This window comes from Podarcis raffonei, chromosome 14, assembly GCF_027172205.1.
Source record: "Podarcis raffonei isolate rPodRaf1 chromosome 14, rPodRaf1.pri, whole genome shotgun sequence".
Taxonomy (NCBI): Eukaryota; Metazoa; Chordata; class Lepidosauria; order Squamata; family Lacertidae; genus Podarcis; species Podarcis raffonei.
In genome coordinates, this window is record NC_070615.1 from 49926214 (window position 1) to 49951742 (window position 25529).

At 45.1% G+C, this 25529-nt stretch overlaps 1 protein-coding gene across 1 annotated transcript; it reads left to right on the top strand.

Annotated features, from left to right (window-relative positions):
- Positions 1 to 422: 422 nt before the first annotated feature.
- Positions 423 to 24914, top strand: LOC128401963 (kinesin-like protein KIF19). The gene is made up of 18 exons (XM_053365642.1): positions 423 to 488; positions 633 to 759; positions 1624 to 1760; positions 2891 to 3016; positions 3526 to 3720; positions 4724 to 4876; positions 5767 to 5889; positions 6580 to 6748; positions 8246 to 8420; positions 11120 to 11306; positions 16651 to 16921; positions 17920 to 18041; positions 19854 to 19990; positions 20231 to 20333; positions 21761 to 22186; positions 23609 to 23765; positions 24102 to 24209; positions 24536 to 24914. The coding sequence occupies exons 1-18, from the start codon at positions 423 to 425 to the stop codon at positions 24619 to 24621; spliced, it is 2868 nt and encodes a 955-aa protein (XP_053221617.1). The 3' UTR covers positions 24622 to 24914.
- The last annotated feature ends 615 nt before the right edge of the window (positions 24915 to 25529 follow it).

The window sequence follows — 25529 nt, forward strand, 5'->3', positions numbered from 1 at the left end:
GCAAACAAGCAAACAAACGTGTTAGCAGCATTGCAGGAAGTTGGACTAGAAGACCCTCACAATTCTATGTTTCTGTGAAATAGCTTTTTGAATTCTAATTTTGAAACAGAGAGATATTTGTGGGGAAGGATCTCTCTACCTCCATCTCCCTTGTACATTTGCTCTGAGCAGTTTCACTTAGGAAGACATGATCTGTTTGTATTCATCCTGACTCTTCTGTCTAACTCACTGGGGACGGCATTACCAAATTCTAAGCCCGAAGCAGAGTTGAGAGCTGGAGATCTCCTTGGGGAATGAATGAGGTCATATTTTCCTTGCCTGTTCATTCTACAGGTTTGTTCTACAGATGTATGTGCTGATCTGAAGCTTGCCCTGTTAGGCCAGGTTGAGTAATTTCGTATCCACGCCCCCTTCCTAGGGCTATGGGGAGCAGGTGTGAGGGCTCTGACAGGGTCCTAGAATCTTCCTCCCATCTTGCTACCCACTTGGTATTCTGGTTTTACTGGACTCCAGTTCCCAGCACACAGAATGATGGGAGTTGGAGTCCATCATCATCCTAAGATCCACAGATTCCCCACTTCTGCATGAAGCTCGATCTGAAAGTTTGATCTGCTGCTCCTTATTGTTCCTAGGAGGAGGTGTACCTGTCCACAACAAAAAATCTCGTCGAAGGAGTCATTTCTGGCTACAACACTACCATTTTTGCATATGGCCCCACAGGTAAAGTGGAGGATGAGATACGCAATGTTGGTGTCAGAGGTGGGCATGGTTGGGCAATGGCTTGAAGATTGCAAGGTATTCTTCCATTCCCCATTCAATCATAACCCTGGATGACCTCCAGCTGTTATATGGGAAGATTCTAAAGGAAGTTTGAGAGGAGAATTAATACAGAAAGCCTCTCATCTGAAAAAAAACCTAAGAACTAACCAAACAGCTGATTTAGAACAAGAGCACGGAAGAGTTTGTTCCCTCAGACTACGCAGAAAATTGGAAATGATAAGAAAACAATGACTATCATAAATTGTGCTCAGGTGGAAAGAATATTTGAAATATTAAAAACAATGATATTTCATAAAAGGCAACAAACCTGATATACTGTTAGCAGCACAAATGAGAACAACAAGAAGGTATGTGGTTAAAAACACTCAAGCCGGAGTGTGGCACAATCAGAAGTGTAACACTCAAAACTGAGCATGTTTGGCTTCCGAAAAAAGTTGGCAAACCGGAGCATTTACAGTACTTCCAGGTTTGCAGTGTTTGGGTTCCAAGTTGTTTGAGTACCAAGGTACCTCTGTACTGTAATACTGTTATGACAGGGTGCAGCAAAAGGGCAGCAAACAAAATCACCATGGAAGACGAGGTGGGAAGTCGACCAAAAAATAAAAAAAATAAAAAAATAAAAAATTAGGTATTGGAGTGTATATGTGGAAATTTTTCCTTTTTCTTGAAATTTAATAAAATATATATATTTTTAAATGTTAGGGACTCATTTTGAGGAGTTGATTGGGAGTGGATTGAGCCTCTCAGTTTCTGGGCTGCATCAAAGACTTGCAAGTTTGGGAATTAGAGTCATTTCCAAAATGTTTGACTTTCTTACACACACCCCCTTGTGTTTTTAACCAGGTGCTGGGAAAACCTACACTATGCTGGGGACTGATTCTGAACCCGGCATTTATATCCGCACTCTCAACGACCTCTTCAGAGCTATAGAAGCCACCAGTGGGGACATGGATTATTCCGTCTGCATGTCGTACCTGGAGGTGAGATGGCTGGGCTGTGAGCCATCAGAGGGGGATCTGAGGCAGAAGGGGCTCCAAGTTGACTTCTCAGGGTGGAGGCGTCTGCTGGCAAATGAGGGGCTGTGGCTCATCTGCCCCACTTGCAGAAGGTCCCAGGGTCCACCCCCAGCATCTCAAGAGATTCCTGCATGAAATCTAGGAGAAAGGCTACCAGTCAGTGTAGACCAGGCTTCCTCAACCTCGGCCCTCCAGATGTTTTGAGACTACAGTTCCCATAATCACTGACCACTGGTCCTGCTAGCTAGGGATCATGGGAGTTGTAGGCCAAAACATCTGGAGGACCGAGGTTGAGGAAGCCTGGCTTAGACAATACAGTCATACCTCGGGTTGTGAACGCTGCGGGTTGCGGGTTTTCGGGTTGCGGACTGCGCTGAGCCTGGAAGTACCGGAATGGGTTAATTCTGGGCTTCGGTGCTTGCACATGCGCAGAAGCGCAAAATGACATCATGCGTGTGCGCAGACGCGGCACTGCAGGTTGTGAATGCTGCGGGTTGCGAACGTGCCTCCCGCATGGATCACGTTCGCAACCCGAAGTATGACTGTACAGTGGTACCTCGGGTTACATATGCTTCAGGTTACATACGCTTCAGGTTACACACTCTGCTAACCCAGAAATAGTGCTTCAGGTTGAGAACTTTGCTTCAGGATAAAAACAGAAATCGGGTTCTGGTGGCGCGGTAGCAGCAGGAGGCCCCATTAGCTAAAGTGGTGCTTCAGGTTAAGAACAGTTTCAGGATAAGAATGGACCTCCGGAACGAATTAAGTACTTAACCTGAGGTACCACTGTACTGAGCTAGATGAGGCAGTGGTCTGACTCAGTATAAGCTTCCTATGTTCTAAGTGGCATCACTTATGGATGGAAAATACAAATGGTCTCCAGCCCTTCTCAGCGACACCACCAGGGGTGCATTGCAGGTCACCTCTGTGCCCACTTAGGCTGCAAGTGGGGACCCCCAGCTGCCTCGTGCAGTGAGCCCCCAAGGCTACAGGACTGGAGAGACTCCCTCCCCAGGCAGGCTGGCCATTGGAACCGGTCTCTCTGCCCTAAACCCATCTCTCTCCTTTGTTGCCCTTCCTTTCCCTTTTCAAAGATTTATAATGAAGTCATCCGAGACCTTCTGAACCCGTCTTCGGGATTTCTCGAGCTGAGAGAGGACTCCAAGGGGAGCATTCAGATTGCCGGGATAACAGAAGTCTCCACCACTAATGCACAGGAGGTAAATTTGACTGGCCTTCAGTGGGGGAGGGAAGAATGCTAGAGCTGCAATTCCCAGAGTAGTTGAAGAAGAAGAAGAGTTTGGATTTGATATCCCGCTTTATCACTACCCAAAGGAGTCTCAAAGCGGCTCACAATCTCCTTTCCCTTCCTCCCCCACAACAAACACTGTGAGGTGAGTGAGGCTGAGAGACTTCAGAGAAGTGTAACTAGCCCAAGGTCACCCAGCAGCTGCATGTGGAGGAGCGGGGAAGCGAACCCGGTTCACCAGATTATGAGTCCACCGCTCTTAACTACTACACCACACTGAACAATCAATCCCTCTCCACAGGGAATTCTGGGAATTGTAGCCCAGGGTGGGTGGCGGAATAGGAATCTCCTAAGAACTACAAGCCCCCCCACTTTCTTTCCAAATTTGGCTCACTCCAAAAAACATAGTCGCACAAGTTCCTGACCTGATCCATGGCTGATCCTGGCCCTCCGTCTCCCCGCTTGTATGACTTTTGCTAGATCATGCAGCTGTTGACGAAAGGGAACAAGGAACGGACTCAGGAGCCTACGGCAGCGAACAAGACCTCTTCGCGTTCCCACGCGGTCCTTCAAGTGCTGGTGAAGCAGACGAGTCGGGTGAAGGACATCAACGAGGAAGTGAGGGTGGGAAGGCTTTTCATGGTGGACCTGGCCGGATCAGAAAGAGCAGCTCAGGTGACCTTGACTATTCCCTCCTCTACCTTGTAATAAACAAAAACCTGCCCTTATTCCCTTATAGAGCCCTTTGCAGGTTTTCCATCAATTGGAGGCCAACCAGAGAATATTGAGAAGCAAAGCAGCTAGAAAGCCTGATCTTTATTGAACTGTTGCAACAGGGTGCCCCCTTCACACGCAGGAGAAGGAGGAGGACCCAGAACCCAGGTGTGCCCGCCCTTATATAGACATTTTAAATTGCCAGCCCTGGAATCCAAGCCCCACCCCCAGAAACATCATCCATCCATCCATCCATCCATCCATCACAGAAGGGGTATAGCTCAAGACCCCCCTCCAGACACATCATACCTACATCACAGAAAGGGCGGTCTACAACAGAAATCTGAGTGCGTTGTTTACCTCCTGTCTGGCAGGTTACCTGTTAATGCTTACTTGACTGGATACCCTGGGGAGCCTGGCCAGTCTTTTGTAATTATAAATACTTTGTTCCTGAGCCAAGTCACAGGCTCACCCTATTCATACACAGACATACCCTTCAGACAGGATTTGTGAATGAAAAGACAATGGGGAGGCTTTTCCATTTCCCTTGACCTTGCAGAGAAATCATTTGGTCAGTTTGGGAGTCAAAATGGTTTCCGGACTGTTTTCCTGTGCTGCTTCAGACATGTGGTTCATATATTTATGTACGTGTTTGCTTGGTACATTTATGAACATTTATTATATATATAAGACCTTAAATTTCTTATTTCAACCTCCCCCCCCATCTGTTCACCTCCCAGCTGCAATGACTCTGCTTCTGGCCTGGAAGTCATTGAAATATAGGGTTGGAAGGGACCCCGAGGCTCGTCTAGTCTAACTCCCCTAAAAGGCAGAACTCTTTTGCCCAACTTGGGGCTCGAACTCACTACCTTGAGATTAAGAGTCTTGTGCTCTGCCGGCTGAGCTATCTGAAAATCCCTTCTTTTCTCCATTGAAAACAATTGACCCGCTGCATCCTTCACAGACACAGAACCGGGGCAAGCGAATGAAGGAGGGGGCCCATATCAACCGGTCGCTGCTTGCCTTGGGAAACTGCGTCAATGCGCTGAGTGAAAAGGGGGCCAGTCGGAACCAGTACGTCAATTTCCGAGACAGCAAACTCACCCGTTTGCTGAAGGTACTGCCGCTTTCCTGCTTGGGGGAATTAGAAAGTCCGTTCTCAAACTTCTTTCTCTGGGCCAGGCTTTTGGAATAAAAATCTGCTTGCACCATGCCAAATTTTCTATTGGTAAAAAATACACTGGAGAACGAAAAGCAGTGCTTTATTTAGAACAAAGATCACAACTACTTTATAACATGGTAAGGGGACATCTAGAAAGTATAAAACAATGCAGCTGCATAAGAACACGAATCATTCCCCAAATATAATTATAAACAAGCCTGTTACATAGGTACCTGAAGTATGTGTACAGGCTCACCGAGAGCTTGCTTTTGCTGTGTGATCTCATTTATGTTAGGTCTGATTTGAGACAAACAAACTCTGGTCTCCTCATCAACACAAAGAAGCTTTTCTCTTTCCCGATGTTTCATATTTGTCAGAAAAGATATTTTGAATATCTCTTGAGTATTCTGCAAATAACAAAAAGAATTGGATACTGTACTGCACTTAAATGTTTCTTTGATTGTCCTTGAATCTCCCCACCACAGTCGCCATCCTCTCCTGCCACACCCTTTGAGAGCCACTGGCATAATGAATCCAGGCCACGGAGGCATCTCACAAGTCCCGCAGATCCCTAGTCTCTTGTGACAGAGCGTTCCACCAAGTCGGGGCCAGTACTGAAAAGGCCCTGGCCCTAGTTGAGACCAATCTAACCACCTTGTGACTTGGGACCTCCAAAATGTTGTCATTTGTGGACCCTAAGGTCCTCCGCAAGGCATACCAGGAATACTTCAGGAATGTAGCAGATTATTGCTTATATATGAGAGTCTTTAATAGCACTGCTTTCAGAGGGCTGAGCTTGGCCAGCCATTACTAGCCAGCTATAAATGGAAATGTCACCCATTTAGGACTCGCTGGGAGGTAACAGCAGGACGGTGATGATTGCTCACGTCAGCCCGGCCAGCACCTCCTTTGAAGAATCTCGGACCACCTTAATCTACGCTTATCGAGCAAAAAACATCAAAACTAGGGTAAGGCGCTCTGTTCTGCTTCCTGCTTTTAAAAACTTAGGAAGTTTAGGAAGCTCCTGCAGCTAATCAGAAGCCGCGCCTTGGTTTTCGAACAGTTCCAGGAGTCGAACGGACTCCCAGAACGCATTGTCAACCAAGGTACAACTGTACTTGATTTTCAGTAGAAGTGATAACTCTTCATTCGCAGCTGCTGTTTGCATCAGGTAGTATTTTAAAGACCTACATTGGTTCCCAGTACGTTTACGAGCACAAGTCAAAGTGTTGGTGTTGACCTTTAAAGCCCTAAACGGCCTCGGCCCAGTAGACCTGAAGGAGTGTCTCCACCCCCATCATCCAGCCTGGACGCTGAGTCCAGTGCCAAGGGCCTTCTGGTGGTTCCCTCGTTGTGAGAAGTGAGGCTACAGGGAACCAGGCAGAGAGCCTTCTTGGTAGTGGCGCCCGCCCTGTGGAACACCCTCCCATCAGATGTCAAAGAGATAAACAACTGTCTGACATTTAGAAGACATCTGAAGGCAGCCCTGTTCAGGGAAGTTTTTAATGTGTGACATTTTAATGTATTTTTAATCCTTGTTGGGAGCCGCCCAGAGTGGCTGGGGAGGCCCAGCCAGATGGGCAGGGTACAAATAATAAATTGTTGTTGTTGTTGTTGTTAAAACTGGATGCATCACCAGGTGTTCTCTGCCCCGGCAGGTGAAGCGCAACCTCCTCAACGTCTCATACCACATTGCACAATACACCAGCATCATTTCAGACCTGCGCCGGCAGATCGAATGCTTGAAGGCAAAGCTGGAAAATCAAGAGAGGGAGAAGCGCCTTCTCAGTCCTGCGGTCAAAGATGTCCAAGGCACAGGAGATGGAGGTGGTTGGGTGGTCCTCTTCACTGTCTTGCTCCGTCCAGTAGGGCTTGCTTCTAGGACGCCCAGAATGGCACCCTAAGCCTGGGGTGGAGAAAACTGTGGCACTCCAGATGTTATCAGACTCCACCTCCCATCAGTACCAGGCAGCAATGGTCAGGAATGATGAGAGTTGTACGTCCAACATGGATGGGTTGCGGCAAGTTCCCTCATGCCCTTGGCTCTTTCACTGGTCCTACAGATTGTTGTTGGATTTCAGCTCCCAGCAGCCCTAGACCATGTGGCCAGTGATCAAACCAAACATTTATTGTGATGTTCAATGACCAGCATTTTGTGACAATAATTTTATTAATTTTTAATTATAATCCAATAATAGCCTCATTATAACAATACCAATTTATAATGCAATCAATAATATCAATTATTCAAATACCAAATTACAGTGGTACCTCGGGTTATATACGCTTCAGGTTACATATGCTTCAGGTTACAGACTCCGCTAACCCAGAAATAGTGCTTCAGGTTAAGAACTTTGCTTCAGGATGAGAGCAGAAATCGTGCTCTGGCAGCGCAGCAGCAGCAGGAGGCCCCATTAGCTAAAGTGGTGCTTCAGGTTAAGAACAATTTCAGGTTAAGAACGGACCTCCGGAACGAATTAAGTACTTAACCCGAGGTACCACTGTATATAATTTAGATAAGGTGGGGCCCCACATACTAGAATTGATGATTTGATTATTATTTTTATTTCTGTGTTCCAAAATCTTCATGATTTCAGTTACATTCCAGTCATCATAATAATCCCTTATACAACAGCTGCAATATTTAAAACTTCTATTCGTGTTAAAACTACGGGTGAGGCAATGACCAGGATTAAGCAAAGAATAAGAAGCAGATGTGTCTATAATATGGAAAAATAATAATAAAACAAAACAACTAAATGTAGCAGTGAATCATAGAATTGTAGAATTGGAAGGAACCCAAAGGATCATCTTGTCCAAGCCCCTACAAGGCAGGAATCCCAGCTAATGAGTGAAATAAAACAGGCACCATTTTTTAAAAAAAGTTGTAGTCCTGTCAAGAAATCCAAAGAGAGAAATTCCATGATTTCGGGTCCTGGCAGATTTTGCCTGCTTCAGCACAGAACATGGCCACCCTGTGAGTGACAGAGGCTCTTTGATCTGAAAGGATTAAAAGGAACATAAGACGTTTCTGATCCTCCTGGCAGATTTAGTAAGAGGGGCTTGATAAAGGTTTAGCACAGGTGTCAGTAGAAGGAGCAGTGCAGGAGGACATGGGGTCCCCACCAACCTCTCCAGAGTCTCAGGGAGAGTCTTGAGTTTGGCCAATGGCCAAGGTCCAGGAATGACAGGAGTCGTAGGGCAGCAACATCTGGAAGGCTTGCGGCTTGCTCCTTTCTGCCCTGGGCGCTAGAAGCACCCTTAAAAAAGAAAAGGGGATGGAGGCAGAGGTGGAAAAGTGCCTGTGCTCTTGTTTTCCCACAGCGGAGGCTCCCCACGACCCTGAAGAGTACAGCCGTCAGCAGATGAACAAGTTGCGGGAACAGCTGGTCGGGGCTTTCAAGGAGCAGATGGACATGAGACGCAGTCTGATGGAGCTGGAGAAGACAGACATGGAGCTGCATGTAGACACCTCCAGGCATCTGCTAATGATTGCCGAGTGAGCTGAGGGACTGATGGGCAACTGTGCTTTTTTGGCGGGGGGGGGGGTGTCCTCTGAGGTGAAAAGAACTGGGTGGTATTAACGATGCACCTAAGAAGGGTGGCTGCTTCTGCCCAGAGAGAGAGAGAGAGAGATCTGCATAAAATTGGCTGGCGCTAATTTATATGAGGGACGCGGGTGGCGCTGTGGGTAAAAGCCTCAGCGCCTAGGGCTTGCCGCTCGAAAGGTCGGCGGTTTGAATCCCCGCGGCGGGGTGCGCTCCCGTTGCTCGGTCCCAGCGCCTGCCAACCTAGCAGTTCGAAAGCACCTCCGGGTGCAAGTAGATAAATAGGGACCGCTTACTAGCAGGAAGGTAAACGGCGTTTCCGTGTGCTGCGCTGGCTCGCCAGATGCAGCTTTGTCACGCTGGCCACATGACCCGGAAGTGTCTCCGGACAGCGCTGGCCCCCGGCCTATAGAGTGAGATGGGCACACAACCCCAGAGTCTGTCAAGACTGGCCCGTACGGGCAGGGGTACCTTTACCTTTACCTTTAATTTATATGAACAGATGTAAATATAGATTTAGGTAGGTAGCTGTGTTGGTCTGACGCAGTCGAAATAAAAAAATAAAAAAATTGTCCAGTAGCACCTTAGAGCACCAGGCAGAGGGCCTTCTCGGCAGTGGCACCTGCCCACCCAGCAGATGTCAAGGCAATAAACAACTATTTTACTTTTAAAAGACAACTGTTTAGGGAAGTTTTTAATGTCTGATGCTGTATTGTTTTTAATATTCGGTGGAAGCTGCCCAGAGTGGCTGTGGAAACCCAGACAGTTTGGCGGGGTATAAATAATAAATTATTATTATTATTATTAGAGACCAACTAAGTTTGTTCTGGGTATAAGCTTTCGTGTGCATGCACACTTCTTCAGATGCATGCACACAAAAGCTTACACCCAGAACAAACCTAGTTGGTCTCTAAGGTGCTACTGGACAATTTTTTATTTATTCAGGTGCAAATATAGAAACTGTTACGACTAGCAGGCTCATGCCTGGCGTTGTTCAGGAATTCCGAGGAACCAAAAAATAATAACAATAATCAGCGCAGGTGGTTAAATTCATTGTGGTTTTGAAAGGTGCGGTCCAACGTCTTGATTCGAAATGGCACTCTGTGGTATCCAAACATGGACAAAAAAACTTGCTCCCTCATTTCAGGAACTGTCATGCAAAATGTGGTTAAGATATCGGAAGCAATTTCCAAATGCCCAGCAAACTGGGAAACAGAAAGCTTCCCTTACTATATAAAAAGGTAAAGGTACCCCTGACTGCTAGGTCCTGTTGCAGACGACTCAGGGGTTGCGGTGCTCATCTCGCTCTATAGGTCGAGGGAGCTGGCGTACAGCTTCCGGGTCATGTGGCCAGCATGACTAAGCCGCTTCTGGTGAACCAGAGCAGCGCACAGAAACGCCGTTTCCCTTCCCACCGGAGTGGTACCTACTTATCTACTTGCACTTTGACGTGCTTTCGAACTGCTAGGTGGGCAGGAGCAGGGACCGAGCAACGGGAGCTCACCCCGTCGTGGGGATTTGAACCGTTGACTGTCTGATTGGCAAGTCCTAGGCTCTGTGGTTTAACCCACAGTGCCACCCGCATCCCATCAATACCCGTTCCTTAATACATAGAAGGTAATAATTTGATGGAAATAGTTTCAAGGTTAGTGGGCAAGGCTGGGAATTGGTGAGCGGCGTGCTTGCTCACCTTTGCTTCCCAGGTGCTCACTATGGAAGGGCAGCGTCAGGGCTCCTGCTTGAAACAGGCACTATTTTTGGCCCATCAAAGGATTCAATTAATCCGCAAGGCCCTTTCCCCTAGACCACACACATCAGCTGAAGTCACTGGCGACATCAGCTAGTGGGTAGGGGGACAGGGTTTAATCCTGCACTGGCTACGTGATCCTGTTTTCAAGCAAGGAACAAGATTACACAGTGAAGGCAGCAAGATTTAATCCCTGGCTCCCAAAGTGCAAATCCCTGCTGCTACCACCTTGTCTTTATAACAGCACTTCCAGGGGTTGTGAAAGTTCTTGGGTGACCACTAGAGGGCACTGTGGCCTCTGATAAAGGAGGCTGCCCAATTACTCGGAGTCTTGATAATAATCATGCCAGGAGAAAAATTTATTTACTTATTTAAACTTCTAATGCACTGCTTGATCTTTTTTTAAAACAACAACAACAAACAAACAAACAAACAAACAAACAAACAAACCTGAAAGCAGTTTACAAAGACAATAAAACAATAACATTATTAATAAAAGCGATTGAAAACAACTATTTTTAAACAATTTTTAAAAATTTAAATTACCAATAAGCTCAAAAATGGATTAAAACACACACCAACATGTCTGAGCTGGCTTGTCTAAAGAAAAATGTTATTTTTTTCTGGCAAGCACCAAAAAGAGTGCCTCCTGAGGTCAACAGGCAGGGAGTTCCAAAGTTACGTGCTGCTGCCACACTTAAAGATTGATTCCTTACAAATGCAGAACTGGTGTTTTGTAGCTCCCGTAACTGTGCCGGTTCCACAGATGGAAGTGTTCAGGGGGGCAGATATGGGGCAATGCGATCCCGCAGGTAAACTGGTCCCAGGTTGTTCAGAGTTTTATACACTAATAGGCCTTGCCAAGGTGTAAACGACCTTAATCTACCTGTCCTTTGTTTGTAGCTGGGAACAAGAAAAGGCCCACCAGACTGACAGGTATCCCAGCAAGCAGCAGGTGGGCTCGAAAGAGGAGGAAGCCATGGAGGAGGCGGAGCGAGAAGAAGATTCGCCAGAGCCTCACGAAGTCGTGGTAGCCAAGGAGGAGATCAGCATGTTCTTATCTGAGCAGCGGAAAACAGCTGTCTTGAAGGTAACGCACTGCATCCCTCTGTGAAAGCTGTGTTGTTGTTGTCTTGTGATGGACCAATCCTGATGTTGAAAAACAAGATTATTATATATATATATATATATATATATATATATATATATATATATATACACACACACACACACACACATACACACACACACACACACACACACACACACACACACACACACATGCATGTCTGGAAATGAGCTTTTTAATTAGGGATTCTCCTGGAACCTCACTGTGCTAGAGTCCACACTTAGACCGTGGAAGTTCTGCTTTGACAGATATGATGTCCCGCTCCTCGTTTAATTCGCACAACAACCCTGTGAGGTAAACTGAGCTGAGAGAAAGCGCATGCCTGGCCCAAGGTCACCCAGCGAGCTTCATGACCAAGTGGGGATTTGAATCCTGATTTCTCCCAGGTCCCAGTCCTGCTCTCTAGACACTACGCAGCTGAATGTTGGGAGATTCGGGACAGGTGCTTCATAACCCTTTTACATGTGTTTTGGGAGGGGGGGTGTTACTGGGTTGCTTTTGTTTTTCTTACATATTTTCTGTTTTTTGTGTGTGTGTATATATAGTGATTTTGTGTTGTGAACTGCCCTGAGATCGGCAGGTATGAGACAGGATGCAAATTTTAATAATAACAATAATAATAATAATTGTGGTAGTAATGATGATGCTGATGCTGGCTGAGGTTTCGTTTAGTTGCTAATTAGAGGGTCAGAGTATTGCTTTGCTTCTTGAGTATTCTTAATGTTGTTTGCTATTATTTATACGGCTAGTATGTTCTTTTTAATTGGGTAAAATCTCAGCGCCTAGGGCTTGCCGATCGTCAGGTCGGCGGTTCGAATCCCCGTGGCGGGGTGCGCTCCCGCTGCTCGGTCCCAGCGCCTGCCCACCTAGCAGTTCGAAAGCACCCCCGGGTGCAAGTAGATAAATAGGGACCGCTTACTAGCGGGAAGGTAAACGGCGTTTCCGTGTGCTGCGCTGGCTCGCCAGATTCAGCTTGTCACGCTGGCCACGTGACCCGGAAGTGTCTTCGGACAGCGCTGGCCCCCGGCCTCTTAAGCGAGATGGGCGCGCAACCTCAGAGTCGGACACGACTGGCCCGTACGGGCAGGGGTACCTTTACCTTTTTATGTTCTTTTTGTTTTTCCATAAATGCCATATTGTATGAAATATCAATGTATTATATGACACCCCCCCTTTTCCCCTTAGTATTATATACAGTATTGTATATTTTTCTTTGCTGTAAGTCACTTGGAGGTCTTCTGGTCACAAGTGACTAATAAGTTTAATCAAAATTACTAGTACTACTAATAAGAAAATAAATGGGTCGCTGGCCTGATCCTGCAGGCTCTTCTTATGTGGGCTTATTTAGGAGCCTGACTCATGGTGTGGGGGGGTCACCTCTCCCCTTCCTTTCTTTTTCTTTTAAAAAATATTTATTAGTTTTTTAACATAACATTTTCAACAATTTTTAAACATACTGTTATATCTTATACAATTTTTTGACTTCCAGCAATGACATCTGAAAATTTTCCAATCTTTTCCCTTAATATACATTTCTTACTTTCACTAATTACATTTAATTTTTTTTTAAAATAAATTTTTATTGATTTTCCAACACATATTAAATAACAATACAAAACAAAACAAAAACAAACACACATATAAACATGTATAGTTTCTTAACCTTCTTTTCCTTAAACCTTCTTTCAGCGACTTCCCCATACCTGCTTTTTCTGCATCCTTGTTTTAAAATTTTTCCAGCAACCTCTAATTTTATTTACTTATGACACTTCCTTTAAATCCTTATTCCCATGTCCAATTGTTTATCGCTGCAATTCTATTTTGCATTACTCAAAACATTTTAGCACTCATTAATTTTACAACAATTTTTAAGGTAAACTTTAAATTTCTTCCAGTCTTCTTCCACCGTCTCTTTCCCATGGTCTCGGATTCTGCCAGTCATCTCAGCCAATCCCATGTAGTCAATCACCTTCGTCTGCCATTCTTCCAGTGTGGGTAGTTCTTGTGTCTTCCAGTACTTTGCTAAAAGTACTCTTGCTGCTGTTGTCGCATACATAAAAAACATCCTATCTTTCTTTGACACCAATTGGCCTACCATGCCCAAGAGAAAGGCCTCTGGTTTCTTCGCAAAAGTGCATTTAAGCACCTTTTTCATTTCATTATAGATCCTTTCCCAGAAAGCCTTAATCTTTGGGCACGTCCACCAAAGGTGATAAAAAGTACCTTCAGTTTCATTACATTTCCAACATTTATTATTGGGCAAATGGTAAATTTTTGCAAGCTTGACTGGGGTCATGTACCACCTATAAATCATTTTCATAATATTCTCTCTTAAGGCATTACATGCCGTAAACTTTATACCGGTGGTCCATAACTGTTCCCAGTCTGCAAACATAATGTCATGTCCAATGTCCTGTGCCCATTTAATCATAGCTGATTTAACCATCTCATCCTGTGTATTCCATTTCAACAGCAAGTTATACATTCTTGACAAATTCTTAGTACTGGGTTCCAAAAGCTCTGTTTCTAGTTTCGACCTTTCCACCTGAAAGCCAATTTTCCTGTCCTGTTTAAAAACTTCGTTTGTCTGGTAATAATGGAGCCAATCTCTTACTTTGAACTTCAATTTCTCATAACTTTGCAATTTAACTTTTCCCTCCTCATACTCTATAATTTCCCAATATTTCGGCCATTTAGATTCCATGTTTAATTTTTTCACTTCCTTAGCTTCCATCGGTGACAACCACCTGGGTGTTTTGTTTTCCAGCAAGTCTTTATATCTAATCCATACATTATATAGGGCTTTTCTAACAATATGATTTTTGAAACCTTGGTGGATCTTAACCTTGTCATACCATATATATGCATGCCAGCCAAATCTATTATTAAACCCTTCCAAGTCCAAAATGTCTGTATTTTCAAGAAGCAGCCAGTTTTTCAGCCAGCAAAAAGCCGCTGATTCATAGTACAATTTTAAGTCCGGCAGGGCAAACCCCCCTCTTTCTTTTGCGTCAGTTAGTATCTTAAATTTTATTCTGGGCTTTTTGCCCTGCCAGACAAATCTAGATATATCTTTTTGCCACCTCTTGAAACAATCCATTTTGTCCACAATCTGCAATGTTTGAAACAAAAATAACATTCTCGGCAAAACATTCATCTTAATAACAGCAATTCGGCCTAACAAGGAAAGTCTCAAACTTGACCATATTTCTAAATCTTTTTTCACTTCTGCCCAACATTTCTCATAATTATCTTTAAATAGATTCACATTCTTAGATGTCAGATTTATCCCCAGGTATTTCACCTTCTTTGCTATCAATAAACCAGTATCATTCTGGAACTTCTCTCTTTCTGCACTTGTTAAATTTTTATCCAATACTTTCGTTTTCTGTTTGTTCAGCTTAAAGCCTGCTACTTGACCAAATACTTGTATTAACTCTAAAACTCTTCTCGTACTAGTGTCTGGCTCTTGTAAGGTTAAAACTAGATCATCTGCAAATGCTCTCAGTTTGTACTGTTTAGCTCCGACCTGAACCCCTTTAACCAGCTGGTCCCCTCTAATCATGTTTAATAAAACCTCCAGGACTGATATAAAAAGCAGTGGGGATATTGGGCATCCCTGTCGTGTCCCTTTTTCAATAGCAAATTCTTCTGTAACCACATTATTTACAATCAATTTTGCTTTTTGTTCAGAGTAAATCGCACTTATACCATTCTCAAAACCCTGGCCTACCCCCATCCCTTGGAGATTCTTTTTCATAAAACTCCAAGAAATATTGTCAAAGGCTTTCTCCGCGTCCACAAATATCAATACTGCCTTAGTGTTAATATTAACTTCCAGTAACTCCATAATGTCTATTATATTTCTCACATTCTCTGATAAATGTCTTCCTGGAAGAAAGCCCGCTTGGTCTTTATGAATCTCCCCCACCAAAACTCTTTTCAATCTTTTTGCTAAAATGTCTGCAAAAATTTTGTAATCCACATTGAGTAATGATATAGGGCGGTAGTTCTTGACCTGGTTCTTCTCAGTCTCTGACTTTGGTATAAGTGTGATATAAGCTTCTTTCCACGATTCAGGTGCCTTTTTCCCCTCTAAAATTTCATTACAAACCTCCTTCAACGGTTGTATAAGCCATTCTTTCAGAGCTTTGTAGTATCTGGAGGTTAATCCATCAGGTCCTGGAGATTTTCCCAATTGCATACTTTGAATGGCTCCCTCAATTTCTTGATCAGTGATCTTCTGGTTTAAAATCGCTTTACTTTGTTCAGAAATTTTTTGTAATCCATATTTTTTAAGAAATTCTTCTATTTCTTTTTCGTTCACTGGCCCTTGTGCATAAAGTCTCTTGAAGTAACTCTGAAAACAGTTTCTAATCTCATTTGGTTTATAAATGTTCTTTCCTTCCACTTCTAGGTTTGTAACTGTATTCTGTTTTTGTCTCTTCTTCAATTGCCATGCCAGGAGTTTCCCACATTTATCAGCCGATTCAAATGACTTTTGTCTCATTTGTTTTATTTTCCATTCTATCTCTTGGTTCATCAAGTCCATATATTGTCTCTGGTAGAACTTAATTTCTCTCAAAATTTCATGTGACTTTGGTTTAGATCTCAATTTCTTTTCCCCTTCTTTTATCTTTTCCAAGATCTTAGCCTTCTTCTCATTATGTCTCTTCCTTTTTATAGAGTTCTGTTGTATTAAAAATCCTCGCATGACGGCTTTACTTGCGTCCCAAATTACTCTTTTTTCCACTTGTGTTCTCAGATTTATTTCAAAGTAGTCCTTCAATGCCTTCTGGGCCTTTTTATACACCTCTTCATCTCTAAATAGGGAGTCATTCATCCTCCATCTAAAGGATCCAGCTGTTGTTGTGTTCATTTCCATCTTTACGGCGTTATGGTCGGAGCAAGTCTTTGGGCAGATTTCCACTTTCTTTATCTTAGATGCCATTCCACTAGTTACCCAAATTTGGTCAATTCGAGTCCAGGTCATTTTTGCCTCAGAAAAGAAAGTTCCCTCTCTCTCAAGAGGATTCCTTGTTCTCACTAATTACATTTAAATCTCATAACTAATGTCTCTCTTCTTTGCAATACTTCATATATTTCAAAACTTCTTGTAGTCCTACTAGCGTAATTTGTTGATTACAGTTGCGCTTCAAACAGTTCTTATATTTCTTCCAATCATCTGTAAGTCTCTGGTCCCGCAGGTTTCGAATCCTTCCTGTCATTTTATCCAATTCTGCGTAGTCCATTAATTTCTTCTGCCATTCTTCTTTCCTCGGCGCCTCTCCCCTTCCTAACTTAGGCAGACCTGGAGCAGCGCCTGGCAAATGCCAAAAAGAAGGTTTTGCAGATGGAGAAGCTGCTGCCTGAGCAAATCACCAGTGAGGACCAGAGGGAAGTCCTGAGGCTCCTTTGCAAAGCCCACGAGCTGGAAGTCGGGAAGACAGAGCTGCAGGCCAACGCCTTGCGCAAGGAGACCCTCCTGTGCCAGAAGGACTTGGTCATCCACAGCCACCAGCAGCACAGGCGCCTCTGCCAAGAGATAATCCAGCAGCAGCAGCAGCTGATAAGGGGTGAGTGGGCGGGGCCAGAGGCCAAAGTGGGCGGGGCCCTTACCTGTTGGACCAGATTCCAGGCACACCCAAGACAGAGGTTTCTAGGAAGGATCACACGAGGAGGAGGCACTTCCCTAGCCCTGGTCTCTGTTGTGTTTTACACAGGTTGTGGGCAATCCTGGGGTGCCATAGAACCACGGAACTGGAGAGTTGGCAGGGACCCCTAGTGGCATCTAGTCCAACCCTCTGCAGTTCAGGAATCTCAATTAAAGCATCCCTGACAGGTGGCCCTCCAACCTCTGGGTGTTTTAACAAACTTATTTGATAAAAATAATGGATTACTCAATATAATTACTGAAAATAATTACTGAATATTTACAGATAAATTGTAAACAGATAAGATCATTGGCAGGTTCATTGTAATAACCTGAAGTTTTATAAGAGTTTCAAAGTAGATAAATAAATCAGCAAATTAAGTGAATTTGGATATGCAGAAGATATTAAAAATAAATTTTAGGAATTGCAGAAAGAGGGGGAAGGAAGTCGAGTTTTGAAATGTTAAAATGATTTTAAAATTAATGAAAGCATAAGCAAAATTTTTTAAAGAAAGAAAGAAAGAAAGAAAGAAAGAAAATGTTGCCAATAGACCATTTGTGATACCTCATTTGTCTGCAGTATTAAGCCTCCACTCTGGAAGGACCCAATGGGATATTTGTTGCTATCTTACATTGATTGCCCATCTTTCTTCCACGCTGGTGCCCATGTGGTCCCCACCCAAGGGCTCTTCGCCCTCAGCAGAGGAGGACAGCTGTTTGCCACCTGAGGAACGGATCCCTTCTGTGAGAATGTTTCCCTCTTAACCAAACAAGCATCTTCCGTGAGGCTGCCCTTCAGATTTGGAGATGGCTGTCGCATCACCTCTCCGTCTTCCCTTCTCCAGGCTGTACAAACTCAGCTCCACGCAACCCATCTCCTTTTGTGCCCTCACCTGTGTAAGCTCCCTTCCTTTTCTCCAGACCACAACATCCCTGTTCCAGAGCCCTTGGGAAAACTGTACCAGCTGCATATCCGTGAGTTGGAGGAAGGGACCCTGGGCCGGCTTCTGGCACTTCACTCCCTGATGTCTGGAGCGCCCCAGGTGAGGCAGAACTATCCTCCCTTTTACAGAGACTTAGGAAGTTGCCCTCAACAGGGACAGGACCATCGGTCCATCTGGCTTAGTACTGTATGCACTGACTGGCAGCAGCTCTCCAGGCGTTCAGGCAGGAGGCTCCCCCAGCCCCAAACTGAAAATGCCAAGGGATTGAACCTGAGTCTTCCTGTGTGCAAAGCAGAAAATCTGCCATTGAGCGATGGTCCTTCCCCATACCTCACTGTTCTCTAGGGAGGAAGGGAAAACAAAACACAACTTGGGGCCAGGCGAAGGGCATGCAAAGGTAGGGCATGCTGGATTTCCCAGCTTTCAAATTCCAAAAATGAGGGGTGCTAAAAACTTGTAGCATGAATTGGGAACTCAGAAGATATTCTGATTAAATTACTTTTGCTTGGTAAGTAAAATGTGTGTAACATTGCATTAAAATGATTGCCACGTATGGTCATACCTTCGAAGTTGAACGGAATCTGTTCCAAAAGTCCATTCGGCTTCCAAAATGTTTGAAAACCAAAGTGCGGCTTCTGATTGTCTGCAGGAACCTCCTGCAGGCAATCAGAAGCCGTGGAAGCCCCGCCGGACATTCAGCTTCCAAAAATAGTTAGCAAACCAGAACAGTCACTTCCAGGTTTGCAATATTTGGGAGCCAAAACGTTCGAGAACTAAGCTGCTCAAAAACCAAGGTACGACTGTACTGTCAGTTATATTGTTTATTCATTTATTATTATTTAGCATTGCCTGACATTATCAGAAGGTGAAATTAAAATCCTTTGGTTTTCCGAAAGCAGTTTCTGTGCTTCTTCATGAAAAATAGACTTACCAAGCTAAATGTTGCCCATTCACAAGAACAACAGCAGATCAGATTTGAATTCTTTACACCCAAGAGCATATTTTTAAGACCCCCTACTGAAGAAATTTTCAAAAAAGTTCCACTCCTGAAATGACATGCCCTAGTACATGGATATCTAACAGGTCGAGTGGTTGAGCACTGGTTGTTAGAAGTCGATCGTGGGGTAATTTTTGTCTGTGTCATTGCCCCCCCCTAAAAAATGGCTGACAATTTCATCCTTCCTAAGAAAAGCTCAACAACTTTGACCTGAACCCCCCCCCAAAAGGTAGACAATAATGTCTTCCCTCCTTATAAAAAGCTCAGAAACTTCTTTGACCTGCCCTACCATGGGTAGATCACTGCCAGTTCTTCATTCTGTGAGTAGATCACAGTCTCCCTGCCCCAGTGTGAAGGATCAGCCTGGACCAGCCTTCTGACAGCTGCATGCCATTGGGGGGTGTGGCTGCCCCTTTTCCTGTCTGTCTATCTGATGATCAGCGATTTGCCACTTTATCAGGCTGCCAGCCTGGGTTGAGACGTTTCGCCCCTGGGCCTATGCCAGCACATTGTCTATTTTATTCCCCCCTCTTTTTGCTGCTAAAATAGGGTGGGCTCTTAGAGAACCAGGGGGGGGGGAATGCTCAGAGTGGTTTGGGTTTAGCCCTTCCTGTTCTAGGACATAGCTACAGTTGCCAGGGAAAGTGTCTGAAGAAGCAAACAACAAGATTTTTTATATTTCATTTTACAGCGTATATAAAACAGAGAGGGGTTATAACAACAGGTGAAAATTAAAAGATAAAAGACGGAACTATGGAATAGGCAGATGTGGAATGAGTACAACTGCACAAAATAACAAAAGACGGAAGCAGCTATCCACTCAGCTAAAATCTGTGATGGGAAGGTAGTCAAATCTAGAGTGCACAACCACTGGGTGATAGAGATTTCTCCCTCTTGTCTTCTTTCCCTGATAGGATGGCTCTGCTCACGATAAGGTTCAGCCACTGGAACTAAACAAAGAAGAGAACCAAAAAGGATTGCTGGAGCGCAAGAAAGATTTTGTTTGGGGGTCAAAATTTGAGTTACCCCCAATTGTTGTGGAATCGGACAGGTACTTGCATTCTTTACAAAGCCCTCTCTGGTCCTCCCCCACTGCACTCTTGCAGTCAAACACCTCCCTCTGGGAAGGGCTTTGTGGCTCTTCTAACACAATGGCCCTCGCAGAAATGGCCAATTCCCTGTTTTACATCTGATTTTGCCTGGGCTCATCCAGTGTTGTCTGCTTAATGAGTCAGAGAGTTGGGTTTCCTGGCCGTCCATCTCTCCCTCTCTCTTCTCTCGATGTTTTTAGTGACAGCTACAGATCGTCTAAAAACACCCCGGCCAAAAGGAGCCATGACTGGAGCCACACCCCTGCTTTGGCCGACTCGCTAAGAACTCCTGTTCGCCAACAGGTCAGTTGGTCAACATCATCCTTTCCCTTTCATAGCACTGACAACAACCCTCTGGGAGGTTAGACTGCAAGAGAACATTGGGCAACCTGTCAGGCTCTGGGCAGCCAGCATTGCCAAGCTTCTAGTCCCTGGGGCGCAACAAAGAGAGAGGGCTGTTGTCATCAGGTCCTGCTTCTAGGTTTCCACAATGGCTGCTTGCTGTCAAATAGCCATATTTCATTTAACCCCCTTTTTTTTAAACAGGGAATCTTCACAACATGTAACTGGATAGTCGGTCAGTAGAGCATGAGACTTAATTTCAGGATCATAGGTTTGAGTCCCACATGGGGGCAATATTCTTGCATTGCATGGAGTTGGAATACATAACCCTTGTAGTCTTTTCCAACTCTACAATTCTCCGTTTAGCAAAATATTTCCCTCTTCTTTTCCCCCTGTTCAGTTTCTCTTTTTTCTGCTTCCCCTCGAAAATTCAACATTGACTATATTTTTTAACTCAATGGAACACCTGTGCACTTTCTCCAGGGATAGAGGATCCATCCCACTGATATTCTGGTTGGAATACGGCCGTCATGGATTACTTAGCCACTTCTGCATCAGGCGTGGGGAGCCTGTGGCTGTACAGAGGTTGCAAACTCAAACTCCCATCTGCCCCAGCCATCATGGCCAATGGTCCAAGATGGTGGGACTTGGAGTTCAGGAGCATGTGGGTGGAGAGTGACATAGAACATTGTTCTAAATTGTGCTCCAGCTATTTTATTTCCTTCCCTGTTGTCCGTCTCTTTTCTTTAGGGATCAGATGTGGTGCTTTTGTATCCTTCTCTCTCTGCCCCAGTTGCTGCAGGGCAGTCATGAGCAGGAGGGCTGAGGATGGAGGTGAACCGTTAACACATAAACATTTGGGTCTGGGGGATAGAGGCAGTTCCGTTCTAGAAATGGATGCTATTCTACTTCCTGCCAAAAGCTCAGCAGCATCGTCTGGCTCCTGCCAAATCATGCCAGACTTGGTGGGTCTTTGATCTGATGCAGTGGCCAAACTCTCCCATGTTGTTATGCTTCAGGGCTCAAGGGGAGCAGGTGTATGGTCCAAAACAGACAAGGCTGAAGCCTCAGAGAAGCACGGTCAAAGCCCAACAGGGGTCAAGACCCAAGGAAACAGGACCTTAGTCAAAGTCCTCACACCAGAGACAAGTTGCTTGGGATGAGGAGCAAGCCCTGAAGCTAAGCCTTTTTATAGGGCCTAGTGGGCAGGGATTGGCCCTGGAAGGTCAGCTGACCAGGTGCTTAGGCAGGGTGGTACTGCAGCCTAGATGGCACTGTTGAGGCACTGAGCTTAGTGTTGCAGCGGAACTGCCTTTTGCACTGAAATATTTGCTAAGTAATAAACACAGAGAGAGCAAATGCTGAGTGTTGCTTGCCTTGGTTTCTAGAAGGTGACCTCAGGCATCCCTTTGCGAAAGGTGGCTTCCAAGCTACAGACCCCTCCTTCCCGTGACTCCGGTTGCAAAAAGTCCGACGAGGACATCTCCAGCAGCTCTCTGAGCCAGGAAGCTTTGAGGGAGATTGCCGAGGGCACCAGACGGATTGCTCTGATTGCTGCCCGTCGCCGTTCCCGAGCTCAGGACAGAGACCCCAGTGGGGAGGTCTCTTCCGTCCATGGTTTTGAGGAAGGGACTCTGGAGCTGCACCCCAGCTCCCCTCCGGGGCACCTCTTGAAGGATACGGAGAGCGTCCACGGCCTCAGCATGGAGCCCCAGAGAGAAAAACGGCCACAGCACAAGGCTCAGAAGGAGCAGCTCTTGGAATGGAAAGCTGGGAAGAAGAGATCACGCTCCCTTGACCCTACCTCCCCCAGGGTACGTCTGCTTTGGGGGGAAATGGGCGTATTCGCAGGTCCATTCAGTAGAAAAATGAGGCAAAGGGGGAGAGCAGTAGCTGAATGGTGTCTGCTAGGGATCGTTCCAGTTGCTGTGTACTCTGCACCGCTACAGCAGCCACCAGCATTTTGCTTCAAACAGGCACAATTCTGCGCCATGGAAAGCAAGATTCCGCAACATGCATAAATTACGCAATGAAGCACATGCACGTGCTTCCAATTCGTTGCGCAGGTCTTTTCTTGCTGTTGTTGTTACTCTTTTGAACCAATTCTTCTACAGTTGTTTATAATTATTATTCCATAATAATAATAATAATAATTTAATAATAATAATAATAATAATAATAATAATAATAATAATAATAATATATTTATACCCCGCCCATCTGGCTGGGTTTCCCCAGCCACTCTGGGTGGCTTCCAACAAAACACTAAAATACAATAATCTATTAAACATTAAAAGCTTCCCTAAACAGGGCTGCCTTTAGATGTCTTCTAAATCCGTTCCGGAAGTCCGTTCGACTTCCAAAACATTTGGAAACCAAAGCATGGCTTCTGATTGGCTGCAGGAAGCTCCTGCAGCCAATTGGAAGCCCCGTCATATGTTTGGCTCCCAAAAGTAGTTCGCAAACCAGAATAGTCACTTCTGGGTTTGCGGCGTTTGGGAGCCAAAACGCTCGAGAACTAAGCTGTTAGAAAACCAAGGTATGACTGTATTAACAAGGGTAAAGGACAAGGAACTCTACTGTTTAAATCGCAGAGTAGGGAACTCACGGTCTGCTTAGGCTGCTGCAGATTCTGCAGATGTTTTGCATTTCAAGTTTTAAACGCCTGCTGAAAGCATTTCTGTTCTGCCAGGCCTGTGCAGGCAATTAAGAAGACATCCTTCCACAATGGTACTTGATTTTTTCTAACTTTTTAACATGTTCTTGCTGTAAGGCTTTATGTATTTTTGTTGTCATCTGCCGTGATTTTTTTATGCAATAGTAAAGGTAAAGGTAAAGGACCCCTGACAGTTAAGTCCAGTCGCAGACGACTCTGGGGTTGTGGCGCTCATCTTGCTTTACAGGCCGAGGGAGCCGGCATTTGTCCGCAGTCAGTTTTTCTGGGTCATGTGGCCAGCATGACTAAGCCGCTTCTGGCGAAATCAGAGCAGTGCACAGAAATGCTAGTGGTCTATAAATATTTTTTATATATAAATAAAGAAATATGTGGAGGGCCACAGGTTCCACAGCCCTGACTTAACAGCTCAACGGCAGAACAAATGTCTGACAGGCTGAAGGAGCCATATTCAGTCCTAGTTTTTTGTTTTTAAAAAGATCACGTTGCTGGTGTTGGAAAAGCCCCCTGCCTGAGATACAACTTTCTCCCCGCCCCACCACCTCCTTGTCCTGTCCTGCAGGCTCCCCAAGTAAAGCACCGGGTTCCCTCCAGCCATGCAGGTGATGGACCAGACATTCAGCTGCCCAAAATCAAGTCCCCAGATGTCGTCATGAGCAGCCTTCCCCACATCCTTCCAGCTGCCACAAAAATCAAATTCTCTGTTGGCCAAGAAACAGGTAAACCGTCACCCAATGGGTCTCTTGGCGTTGGTCTAAGGCAGCAGGTCTACTCAGAAGTAAACCCCAATAGATTTGATGAAGCTACTCTCAAATTGGTATAGAGCGTCCCCCTCCCCACAATACACACACACACATACACACAAAATAGGCAAGCCTCATTTCTCAGCCTAACCCACCTCACGGGGTCATAAGGAAAAAATGGGGAGTGAGGAGAACCATACTTGCCACCTTGAGCCTCCTTGGAGGAAAGATACGATATAACATAGTAATAAATGAGTGATGGGTGCTTTCGTTTCCTCATATACTCTCCCTCCTCTTCCCGTTCCTCTCCAGAAGAAAACCCCTTGCAGATTCTGGCTATCAGCAGCGCAGCCCCCAGCACCATCCAGCAGAGCAACGCAGGTCAAATGCGAGGTCAGATTCTCCAGAAGCGGGTCAAAGGTCAGTATGGGGGACTATGAATGGGCAGGGCATAAAACTCCAAACTGCACAAACCATCAGCATCAGGATCCAAAGGTCTGGAACCTTTTCCCCTTCCACCTAATTAGTATGTAGGATTGCCTTGCCTCCTTCAGGAGGGAGTTCCCTTAATAGGGTGCCACCACAGAGAATGCCCTGCCTTGCTTTCTAGGCAGACCATCAGCAGGAACTCTCAGGCAGAACCTAGGGCTTGGGGTGGTTGGTACTGGGGAAAGAAGCCATAGCTGAGCAGCCTCTGGTTCAGGATCAGGAGATTTCTCCCAATAGCCATCTGCTTTTGCACCCAGGGCCTGCAGAGAACACCAGTGGGCAGAAAAAGCAGCAGCAGCAGCAGCAAGTCCCCAACTCCAGGAACCCAGCAAAGACAAAATAAAGGCTAATGGAAGATGGGAGAAGGCTCCTCTCTTGCCACCCAGATGCAGACGGGTTCTACTCGGCATAAGATGCATTTAAGATATTGGGATTTGTGGATGATGAGAATGAATTTTTAGATTATTGCCCACAGATCATCTTGTAGCATTGGGCTTTCACTTAAACTGTCTTCATCGTGGTTTACATTTCGCATCAGCTTTGGTTTTTTGTAAACCGCTCTGCTATATTATGTGTGCCGTCTATAAATTTCGCAATATGATAAATAAACACAATCAGGACATGGAGCACATTCGAGCACACGTGCAAAAGTGCATTTTTTTTTAAAAAAAACATATTTTATTAGGATTTTCATAGCAGAACATTAACAAAAGCAAAAAATCCCTCCATATTCACACCATAGCTGTCCACTTTCAGATCTGAAAATAAGGGATCAGCAGCCTCACCTGTCCTGGGGACAGTCTACGGGATATCTAACAATCTGGGATAGCAGCGGGAAGCAGTGCTGGAATAAGGGAATTTCCTGCAAAAAGGGGGAGGTTGACAGCTATGATTCACACTGCCCGGCATATTCACACTCCACCTGCTTCCTTCCCTAGTCTTGGCCACTTATTTTTATTTTTGCAGTCAAATATGTCTATTTACACACAGTTCTGGTGATACATCCTGCAAACATTCCCCAAACCAGCAGGCTTTTAATGCACTGCTCTGGTTCGCTGGTTGCAGCTGTCAGGCCTGAAACATGCGCACCTCCTCCTGCAACACAAGAAGGGAATCTCCTCTGCTCTCTTGCTTGCTTGTTTTCGGGAGGCATGTCAGTGAACGGGGAGAGAGGAAGCCAGCCGTGAGGGAAAACAACCTCGATTCAGTTAGGAAGTCTCTGAAGCATGAAAGAGATGTGGAGGAATTACA